Source organism: Ixodes scapularis, unplaced genomic scaffold, assembly GCF_016920785.2.
Source record: "Ixodes scapularis isolate PalLabHiFi unplaced genomic scaffold, ASM1692078v2 PGA_scaffold9__187_contigs__length_104089568, whole genome shotgun sequence".
Classification (NCBI taxonomy): Eukaryota; Metazoa; Arthropoda; class Arachnida; order Ixodida; family Ixodidae; genus Ixodes; species Ixodes scapularis.
In genome coordinates this window covers 86848815-86860825 of record NW_024609884.1, presented here as the reverse complement: position 1 = coordinate 86860825, position 12011 = coordinate 86848815, and the positions used below count along the sequence as shown (strand labels likewise).

The window sequence follows — 12011 nt, the reverse complement described above, 5'->3', positions numbered from 1 at the left end:
TGGCGCCTATCGCTCTGAGCAGACGACGCTTCACTTTCAGGTTTGAAGTTCTTTTAGGGCCTTTACGGGAATCTCAAAATCTTTGAAATTCTGCCAAGTCGAAAAGAACGCACAGTGGACTTTCGTGAGTGACGTGGGGGGCCACATCGCGCCTGTTGACTGTTGCACAACTGAAACTACGGTACAGACACCAAACCCAGTTGCTTTTACCGTTTGACAAGTTCCTTTTCAAAGTCCGAGAGGTCATTGGGCATCTAAAAACAAGAGAACTTTGTCCGATTCCTCGACTCACCGATCATCCTCGGTGCTATGTGTGTCGAGCGCCGCCACGTCCTCCGAGAGAGGATAAAAAGCTGGGAGGCGACGTCACTCCCAACTCTGACTTTCAGTATTTCAAAAAGAAGGGCCATAGCGTGTTTGCAATTGCATTAAAAAGCATGTTTTACGAATGCCGTTATTAAATTATATATTATAGAAAATTTGCTTACAATGCTTGTAAATTTCATAATCGATTGCATCACAAATAAAAAGAAGCAAGGAGGTGAGGAGAGAAATAAAAAAAGTAAAAATAAAAAATGCGCGCAATTTTTTTTTTTTGCATTGTGTTTTTTTTTTGTGTCTATGACTACACTTTGCATTGTTTTAGACAACAAAAAAATATGGCGTTTGGCGTGTCAGTACACCTTTAACCTTTAATCTAACGACGCAAACTTTTAGAGTACGCCAGGGAACAAAACGCCAAATTCAAACTACGATACAACAAGTTAGTTATTCGTGGTAAAACATACCAGTACAATCCTGACGCCGACACAGTGTTTGAAACCTCTCTATAGCCACGACAAAAAAGTGATATCAGAAGGCCAGGCGTACAGGAACTTGTCTTTGTTACAGTGAACCAGGGTGTCGAACCGAAATGTTTTTCGTTCCGGTTTTCGTTCCGGTTCAGGAAAAACGGTTCAGCTCCGAAGTGAAAAAACAAAGGTTCAAACCGGTTCATACTCATATCCTACAAAAACAATTGACGACAGCAAAAAATAAACTATGGATATTTTATAAAAGTGTTACATATAGAATGCAAAGGCTCACATTAGTGTGTGGAACGAACGAGCTCGTGCTGTGGCACCTCGCGACGTTGGTGAAAGCGCAGTTTAATATCAGGCAGCTGACCGAAGAAGCAGGACATCGTCATGCATATCCGGGGAAAAGACGGCACCTATTAGTCAATAGAATGAACTTCAGTGCAGAAAAGGATCGTTCCGCGGTGACCTGGGTCGCAAACACTCCCAGGGCTACTTGCGCTAATGCGTAGAGTTCTGGACGGCGTCTTCTTTCCTCCCAAAACAGCAACACGTTAGCATCCCTTGAAAGCCGCGGCTCCTTGTGTAGCAATGTTCAGAAGAGCTGTGCGCCTTGCTGTTTGTGTTTCTTAGGAGAAAACGTTTTGGTCCTTGTTGTTTCTGCTATCAGAGATCGAAGGCTTTTTGCTGTTTTCTGTTGCTGTAACTGTTGTTTGAATCCTCCCTCCCCTTCCCGGTGCTAGACTTTAATTTCGGACAGAATATTAAATCCGCTGAGTTATATTTTAAAAGCATATTGGATGCGCCAGAATATGGCAGATACTGCAGGTTCTAAAATATCAATCGGCCTTTGTATCGCTTTCTTATCCATTCAGATGTACAATGAAATCAAGGCGTTTAATGTAAATTGCACACAACTCTACAAAATTGAAGACAAGAAACACTAAACAAAACTCGGACAGAACGCCAAAACAAACAAGGACAAAAGAGGTATAGACAACACTTGGCGTGTTGTCTATATTTCTTTTTATCCTTTTTTTTTGTGTGTAGTTTGAGATAAAAAATTAACCAGCCCAACTCACCGTTTTGCCACCAAACAGGCTCATTAATTGGTCATCTTTGGTGACGTACGAATTGGGTATGTTCTAGTGATAAATTTCCTTTGATGAGCCATTTCCGGTCCCCAAGAAAGGGTTGGGACGAATATGGGCATTTGTTTAAGAAATACATAAGACCAGCAATCCCGGAGAATTTATAGTTACGGTGCTCATTTCGTTTGAGTTTTCGAGACAAACTTTATAAATTATGAAGACGACCGTTATGTGAAAACTTGATCATGAAACGTTACAGAGCTTTCCGCTACCTATTTTTCTCGCTTTTTGACTTCCTATGTGAAAGAAACACCGCAAAAATAATTTATCAGTTTTTTCCCAGAACGAAAAAATAATTATTTCGGTCCTATTCATCTCCAATTTGCGCAAAAATAATTTTTTCTTTAAATTTTTTGGTTCACTATTTTGGTTACCGTGTTTTTCGCCACGCCTTTTTCATGCAAGCTGACTTCGCGTATGAACCGAAAATTGCATGGAAGGAATATCGGTTCCGCTCCGGAGCGAAAAAAATGATTTCGTTCCGGTTCAACTCCGGTTGGCGCGAAAATAACGGTCTTTTCCGGTTTTCGGTTCACGGTTCGGGTTTGGTTCAATACCCTGCAGTGAACTGTAGGAGTATCAAAAATAAAAAGGATGACCTTGCTTTTCTTCTTGCTACAACAGATGCTGATGTTGTTTGTGGTACCGAATCTTGGCTTGACCCTTCCATAACCAACTCTGAAATATTTCCACCCAACTACGAACTCTACCGCAAAGACAGAAATTCAAGGGGAGGGGGGTGTTTTTACTCGTCTCGAAAAACCTACAAAGCACAGCTCTTGAATTTCCATACTGTATGAGCGAATCTGTTTGGTGCAATATAAAACTCCAGGGTTATAAATTTTCAACTGTAGGCGCATTTTATAGACCCCCAAATAACGATTCACCGAATCCCCTTTTGTGTCTTTCTATTGTGTTATCTGCAATAATGCCTGATGACGTCATTCTTGGTAGCGACTTCAATCTTCTGGACATTGATTGGGTCAACAATCTGCCACTTTTGCGAAATTCTTCGTCACTGTATAAAACTTTCAAGGAACTCGTAGACACCCATGAGTTGCAACAGTGTGTATTGCTTCCAACAAGGTATGGCGCAACAAGTGAATCATACTAGATCTTTTCCTTACTAATCACTCGTCCGCCATCCATTCGGTAACGACGCCTCCGGGCGTCAGTGAGCACAAAGCTATCATTATAAATGTTACATGTAAGCACACTGCGACTGATAAGCCATGCCCCAAAAAAGTTTATCTCTTTGACCGAGGGGATTACGACAGCTTGTTTTTCGACCTCCTGGCTTATCTTCCCGAGTTTGAATGTGCGTGCACATTGCTTGACACTGAAGAATTATAGAATCTGTTTAGGAATGAACTTTCTTCTCTTATCGCTGAATATATTCCTTCTAGGATGTTGTCGAGAAGGCGCAGGAATGACAAACCGTGGATGACAAAAGAGTTGCGACATCTTCTAAATAAAAAGCGAAGATTCTTTCTAAAATATAAGAAAATGAGGGACCCAGCCACAAAAATTTAACTTTGGTGGCTGGATAATATCTTTAAGACTAAAGTTAAGGAAGCGAAGGAACACTACTATTTGGCACTGGGACCAAAAATTACTTAACAACCCAAAAGAACTATGGAAAACGGTTAGAAAAGCGGACAAGAGTGAATCTGTAGGCATTCCAGCAATTCTGAACAATGATGAACTGACCTCCGATAACTTTTTCAAGGCTGTTTGCTTCAATAACTTCTTTCAATCTGTCTTTTCGACAACCGAGCTTGTTGTACGAGAATCTTTCGAGACAACTTTCGATACAATGCCTGAGTTTGTTGTAGAAGATTATGGCGTACTGAAATTACTGCGTAATCTGAAATCTCATTCAGCCATGGGGCCTGATGGCATTCCTAACCACGTTCTGAAAGTCTGTGCTACAGCAATTTCACCTTTCCTAGTTATTCTTTTCAACAAATCGCTCTTTACTACCAGGCTACCTTTGGAGTGGAAAACGGCAAATGTTGTGCCCATACATAAGTCAGGCCAAAAAAGCCTGGTTAATTACAGGGCCATCTCATTAACTTGTGTTTGTTCCAAGTTACTTGAACATATCATATATTATAATATAGTTAACCACCTTGAGTCTAATACCTTTTTTCCAAGTCTCAGCACAGTTTTCGGGCTGGTTTATCGTGCACTACGCAGCTCACTGAGTTTTTACATGACCTCTCACTTTCACTAGATAGAAATGTTCAGGTGGACTGCTTGCTCCTATATTTTCAAAAAGCATTCGATAAAGTACCACATTCACTTCTTATGCACAAGTTGTCGTTCTTGGCCCTTCCCGACTATCTTTTTGGTTGGATAAATGATTATTTGTTAAATGGTAAAAAATGCGTAGTCGTTGGTGGTCAAAATTCTCCATATGCAGATATAACGTCGGGTGTCCCACAGGGGTCTGTACTTGGGCCACTTCTATTTTTGATATATATCAATGACATAGCACAAAACCTAACATGCAGATTATATGCAGATGATTGTGTAATCTATAGAGAGGTTCAATGTGAGAATGATTCTCTTCTACTTCAGTCAGACTTTGAAAAAGTGATGACCTGATGTGACAAATGCAAATGTTTCTTAATATCAATAAATGCAATTATGTTACATTCACCAAAAAAGCAGCCTTATCTATCAAAATATCAGTTGAACGGTGTTGCCCTTCAGGAGGTAGCTGATGTCAAATATCTAGGGGTTTATCTTAGCAGCTATCTTTCCTGGACTAAGCACGTCGACGCAATAACAGCAAAGGCGCAAACCACATTTTAAATCAAAATGGCCCAACAAATATTAAGGAGCTGTTATACGTAACTAATGTTAGTTACGTATAACAGCGGAGTGGACCACCTGCTAAAAATAAATAATATTAGGCGTAGAACTGAAATGTTTAAGAACTCATATTTCCCAAAATCAATTAGTGATTGGAAAAGTCTTCCGCAGCACGTGGTCACTGAGACTTCGGATGCTATGCTTTCCCCCTCATTATTAGACATCCTTTGATAGCGGTGAGCTGTAGTTTTTGTTTTGTACTGTTATGTTTCTGATTTTGTGTAACAGTTTTGTAACAGTCTTATTGCACTTCTTTCAATCAATGGTCTTACTTTTTAAGAGCATGTTTGATACAATTTGACGTCTAATCGTTTTACTTTCCTGTACCATGTACCCCCTACAATAATGCCCCTGTGGCGATGTAGGTGCTGTGTAAATGAATAAATAAACATAAAAATTAAACCAATGACCCAGCCCAGCCATACCTAATCAATGTCATTTATTAACCCTCTCCCAATACCCAAGTAGGAAATATCCTCAAGTAAAACTCAAAATCAAAAAAAAAAGAAAGAAACAATTATGACCAATGATGGAAGCAACTTCTCAAAATTACACCATCCATTATATAAACTGACCACAGTTTTATTTGCAAATTTTACTGCCACGTATATGTTGTCAATCAGCATTCAGCATATATTTTATTTCCTATATTTTTTTTTATTACACGAAGCACGGTTCTGCGTAATTCCACCCCGGAGGAGTGTTTTGCACCTTAAAGGGATTGTCCAGTCAAAACCGGAAGTACTTCAGTTCTTGCGCTCGTTACGTCGAGGGAGCCTTCATATAGTAGACAAACATAACTTTTACTTCGATATATGATGTCCCTATAATAATTAAACCTTTCATGAGCAAGTGTACGAAACTGCACCCTGAATTTCGCCAGTGTCAATGGCCGATGTCTGTAGCTGCTCCGTGACGTCGCGCGATGCAAAGGATCGTCGAATGGTCGGGATGACAAGTCGGTCAACGGACATCTCGTATCTTGTTTCGAATTATATAGTCTCCTAGGCTGTACCCTACTGGAATATGTTTCTTGTAATGCAGTCTCCAAGCGTGTGCAAAAAAGTTGCGCCTTTTGGCAGGATATTACTCGAAAACAGCCGTTAGCTCTGAGTGAACGTATGCTGTTTCGCGCAAATGCAACTGCGTGGGCCTCTAAAGTGGCATCCACGAAGTCCACCAAGCGACATCTGGGTCCACCCATCGGCAGATCCACTAGATCGGTGATGCGGCTGTAGGTCGTTTCCTCGGAGGCGATGCCCGCGGACTGAATGCAAACGGCGAATCGTTCAAAATGCATGCAACATTTCTAAATCGTCACTTGACTCAAACGAGCTTGGTGAATCGTAGCCACGCTCCATTTTCGCACGTGGGTCAAACAGAATCAGGCTGCATGCGTGCTAAATGCAACTTCTGACATTGTTTCAAGGTGGCCTAGCTGTTGGTTTCGGTTTCGCTGCATAAACAAACCAATTGGTCCGATTTGGGTGAGGTACGAGCCTTCTGTCCGCTTAGAGCTCGGCACGTAGCTCTCTTTTAGTGCAATGATAAGCGGGATCTTGGTTTTAGACTTAGTGCTCCCTGCGCATGGCGACGATTCATTTTCCTCGTCACTGCATGACTCGCGGAAAACTGTGGAACGACATGTCTTAGCTCGCGGGTGCTGCCCGGTGGTTGTGACACCCAACCGCGCAACAAAAATCTCACCCATCCACGAGACAAGTCGAGTGCAACAACAAAAATGAAGCACGCTGTGGCATTCACTAGCAGGCAAACAACGAGGATGCTCATTTTGCGTTATGTGACGTCAGAGCTTCCATGCTGCCAACAAGAGCATTGTTTACGCTAGGATGCAATTGGAGCAGTTTAAAATTCAGTTACTCACGCAGAGGGGCATAGAAAATTCAGATATTGCAGGGATGATGCGTTTCGAGGCAATAACAATGATATTCCATTGCTTTCTCAAACACAAAATTTGACCGGACAGTTCTTTTAACATAATTCTCCAGTGCAGCGAAGAGGCCTAAACAAAATCCCTGCAGTGGACCGGTGCACAGTGACAAGCGCACTCAACAAAGAATTAAACCACCCAAACAGAACCCTAAGAAATTAGAAATGTTCTCAAACTTTCGAGGACCGAGTCGTGTTCGATAGAAAGATCATATCAAATCATACTTTACTCTAGGCTATACCTCAGAATTTTAAAAATTTGTGCAAGGTTTTCACAACAACTGGCAGCTAGTGTAGTGACGCCTCATCCATTACTTTGCCTTTGATACAATGTTGGAGCAAATTCCTCAAATTTTGTTGAAATGTAGAAGGATGTAGGATGGTAAGCGCTTTGGCGCAATTTGGCACAGCAATCGCATCACTGTGCTTTGTCGATCATGTTGTTTTTCTTGCCTTCCGTTACATTCACTTCCCCATGACCCTTGCTTTTAGAAAAAAAAAAAAGTGTTCTGGACAAACAGAAGGTTCTGAACGTTCCTGGGTACACCTACGTGGCCCTTTGTTTTTAACTCTCACTAGCTTTGTTTAGTTCATACTATTTTAGCCAAGAGATAGTACTGGATGAAACTGTGAAAAGGTAGCAGCAACGCGCGACAGGGTCTTATTGCGCGTATGTGCGTCTTTTCTCATTCTGTTTCGGTTTGCGCCTTTTAACTTTTAATCAATATGTACCAAGTACCAAAGTTTTATTGCGAATACGGTCTTGGTCTACACACTTTCCCGGCTGTTCAGTCGTGAAAGCCGCTCCCGTTGCGTACTTGTGGGGATATGCCTTAATTTCCTGCCTGTTGCGTTTGCCTTTCCACTCGCAATGTCCGAAAACTGCTGTCCGACGTGTCGGGCCACCCTCTTGGTTGTGCTTTGCCACACCACACCAAAGAACATATTCATGATTCGTATGATTTTCATTCTTCTTCAGTCTCATGGTTTCATTCATTGCGATGAGCTTTTACCGGCTAGTTAATGATCAAACATTTTGTTCACAAAAAAGAAAGGAATATTGAAGATTGAGATTTAAAGCACCCGACCTACTACAGCTTTCTCGAAAATGTTGATTATAATTTTCGCTATTTCTTCGAGGGAGAGGAGAGAGTGAAAGAAAATAAGTAACCAAAAGAAACCGTGCTTTTTGGCTGCCCGTAGTCAGGAGAGAAATCTGACAAATTTTTTTATGCGAAAGCATCAACTATCCCGTGGAGCAGAGCTGGCGGCGTCTGTAACTGCAAAAAAAAACGCAAAAGAAATGCCCATTCTCCCATTGGCCGAGCAAAACGGCTTCTAGATAGCCATTGGCCGCCGCTTGACGAGAGCACGCACTCGGCCACTGCTCTCGTGGCAGGTGTTGCCAAAGAAGGGGGGCTTGCGGCCGCTTTTGCTCTTCTCGGCGCCTGAGGCACCTGTATCATCGGCAACCTCTGCAGTAGCGAAATGTTCACGCCACTACGCTGCAGACAAACTAAGAGAGCAGAAAAACGACATTCATGCTTTCACATTCACAACTCATAAGAAATGCTTAGGTGTCCTCGGAATTTTTTAACTTAAAGGGGCAGTGCAATGATTTTCAGACTTTGGCCAATTAACTGAGGAAAGTAATCTGAGTCACCTATGGAACGAAAAACCGAAAGCCACATTTTTCTTGCGAGCGCTAGTTCTTACTTAAAAAAATGAAACAAATCGAAGGTCGAAGTGCCTCTGAACTCTCCACGCCGACTTTCGAGTGACGTACTCTGGGGGTTCACCTGGTTTCCCCTTGGGCCCTCTCTTGAGAGACCCCAGCCGCTTCCTCCGCGATTGTCGACTTTCAAAGGATTAGCCTCGTCGAAGGTCGCGGCGAGCAGTGGACACAAAGGATGGTTCGCCACGGGGCTGACGGCGAGTGTAGCAGCGGAGGGGGACAGGGTTTGTTGACTTCCGCGTATCCCCCAGAGACGCCGTCATTTTAGTTCCCGTAGCCGCCACAGGCGGCTGCAGATCGGCAAATAATTCATTTTTTGCCTTGCAATTACGCAGCAGAATAGCCGTTTTTTGGGGAAAGGTGACGCGTTTTTGGTCACTTGGGTTTGTATAAACAATATAAAAAATGCAAACTCGCAATTCTTTCAACATTAAAACCGTTGCACTGCCCTTTAAAAGTGAATCCCCATTTACCGCAAGTTACCAGCACTGAGTGTGCTTCATTCAGTTAATACTCGTGTTTGCAGAATAGAAAACTCCCGAAGATACTCCTCGGGTATCAGAGAAAAAAATTATCAGCAGCCTTTATCACCAAAGTCTTAAAATGCACAGAACGCAGTATTTCAAAAGCAATCGTCTAATTTGTTTGAAAGACATTAAACACTCATTTTGGGAACTAAAGTACAGATTTGTTTATTAATTTCTCCTTTAAAGTTAGCGGCTGAATTGTTTATTATTATTTCCACTAAATTTAGCACAAAAATTGACGTCGCAAGACCCGACGTTGCTCAGAGTAATTGCGTGACGTGACGTCACCACATAGAGTGGCAGTGTCATGTAATACCACGACCTCACGTAACGTACATTTAGGAGGAAATTGGCGTTGTGCGACCTTAATTCCCCGCTAAACTTATTGGGGATATGCACGGCTGGACGGACCCGATTTTGGGATTAGAGGGTTCTGCTAAATAGCGTTCATAGCTTCTGTCAGACAGTGCATTGGACTCCCTGATGCCAAAAATGGCCCCTTACGTCTCTCCAGAGCTCTGCAGTCAGCCGGCAGTCATCCACATTTCTGCGTAGCTCCTCCATGCTCAGCTGAGTCTCAACGTCGATGATGGGATAACACCGGGGACGTGGACGGTGCTGCCTGGCTGGAGCCACTCTTCCAGGCCTCACTCTGGTTCTGAGTTGCACATCGGGCTGCGCCTCGGGCTGCGCCTCGGGTTGCGCGTCGAGTTGCACGTCGGGTTGCACGTCAGGTTGCACGTCGGGTTGCACGTCGGGTTTCACGTCGGGTTGCACATCAGGTTGCACGTCAATTGGAACCGGAAAGGTGGCATCACTGGGAGACGGCGGCAACGCCGGAGGAGACAGAGTTGGGCGGGGCGTGCCTGGGGGTGTTGTCGAGGGTCCCCTGTTGCAAACACAAGCAGGCACTCGTGCTGTATACGTGGGACAAGAGCAGCTGTGCTTATCTAGGAGTAACGACAGCCATTTTGGTGCATAGAATCGACTGGCTATCATTGACAAAGACCGCTGAGAAGAAAACTGCTGTTCCAGTAGAGCATCCCCAGAAGCACAATGACAGCAGCCCGAAAGACGGACGTTGCAATCATCTTCAGATTAAAAATTAATAGAAATTTCCTAACAAAAGCCTCTACTTCAGTTACCGGCAATACCTAAAGGCACACCCGCCGGCAATATGAAGGTGAACACCTTACCTGGTTTCTTGCCTGCTTTACGGCTCCCTAAAGCTATATTAATTCTTAACGTCTCAAATGGGACGTGGCTTGGGGTCTAAACTTTGCGTTCTAGCCCTCTTCTGAAACAGAGCTTGTTCCAAAACTTGCAGGAGCGTCAAAAACAAGAAGAGGGCTGTTCACCTTCATATTGCTCACGGGTGTACAACTGAGATATAACTACAGTTCTAAAGTCAACAAAAAAAAAATGAATCAATGCAGATTGTTGGGCTAGTTCGTACTGGGAATTTGACGTCATGATGGCGCTTAAGACGAGGACGAAAGGGAGACTAGACAACACGGAGCGCTACTTCAACTGTTTATTTTTGAAAAAAGGGGGGAACATATATACACTCAAACCGCTTCACCTCAGCCAATCCCAGGCCTCACCGTCACTCGCAAAAATGCTATCTCTTTGTCTAACAGGTCAATGAAGGCAATGCTGACACATTGTGCTCCAGGTTGTGCAGATTAACAAACCCCTTTCGCGGAAGCCCCCTGTGCTGTAGCAAGAAGCATAGAAACCCGTTTGTCGGTTGCGCAGAGGGAGTAGTGTACGTGATTCAGTTCTCATGCGGTAAAAAGTACATCGGGCAAACAGGCAGATGCCTAAATGATAGGTTACGAGAGCACAATTTGAATTTTAATAACCACTGTGACGGTCATCATTCAGTTCATGGTCATGATTGTGGATGCAGGCCCTTGTTCAACACGTGCGCGATTCTAGTCAGACACAAGGATAAGACGGTCAGTGAAATAATAGAAGCAGACTTGATAACACAGTCTGGAGCACAGTGTTTCAACGTTGCCTCCATTGACCTGTTAGACAAAGAGGTAGCATTTCTGCGAGCGACGGTGAGGCCTGGGATTGGCTGAGGTGAAGCGGCTTGAGTGTATATATGTCCCCCTCCCCCTTTTTTTTAAAAATAAACAGTTGAAGTAGCGCTCCGTGTTGTCTAGTCTCCCTTTTGTCCTCGTCTTAAGCGCCATCATGACGTCAAAAAAAAAAATGTTTGTGCGTACCATAAATCAAAGAGCCAGAGCTATAAATTGAAACTTTCGGATTCCAGCACCCTAGTCATCCCACAGAAACACCGTACTTTCCGACTCCAAGCAGAATTGTAACCAGCTTTCTGGACGGTCACTAGACGACCCTTGGAAATGACGGGCTTTACTCCAAGACTGTTGACAGCCTCGTAGGCCACGCCTTCTGCTCTTCCCGCACTAGCACTGTCGTCGGCAACTGAAGAAACACGGGGCTAGTATGTCCTCGCTTCTTGCTTCCTTTTGTTAGCTAATGCCACAGTCTCGCTGGCTACAGAGTGATGACGAGAGCCATGCAACTCGCCACATATTAAGATCAACTGTTGAGCTAGTTGCGTAAACATCTTAAATACAAAGACCGAAAGCGCTTTCGGAGCAAGAGCCAGAGAAACTTATGAGCCAAAATTCATAATGGAAAAAAAAGGAAATGCGTGCATTAGCACACTATCAATACAGTTGCACCTCGATTTAACCAAGTTGTCTTTTGAGTCGAAAGTTTCGTTAAATCGCGAAAATCGTTGAATCAAGGTTTCTTTTCTTTTTTTTTTTTCTTTTTTTTTTAGCATTGCAACTGGTTTTTTAGGCTCCCAAAACCCTCTGATTACCTCACCTCTTCCGAGCGAGCGTTTAGCAGGAAGAGTCCACTACAAAATGTGGCGGTAAGAGAAGAATGCAGTTCATTGACCTTCATTTTGTATGGTTATGGCAGCAGT

The 12011-nt window shown here is 43.3% G+C and overlaps 1 protein-coding gene across 1 annotated transcript in view; it reads right to left on the bottom strand.

Moving 5' to 3' along the window:
- Positions 1–12011, bottom strand: part of LOC115319638 (proline-rich protein 36) — a 164179-nt gene that overhangs the window by 44259 nt on the left and 107909 nt on the right. Inside the window, exon 9 of the mRNA XM_040216711.3 lies at positions 9545–9929. Within this exon, the coding sequence (XP_040072645.1) occupies positions 9545–9929 (385 nt within the window). The remainder of the gene's footprint in view (positions 1–9544; positions 9930–12011) is intronic.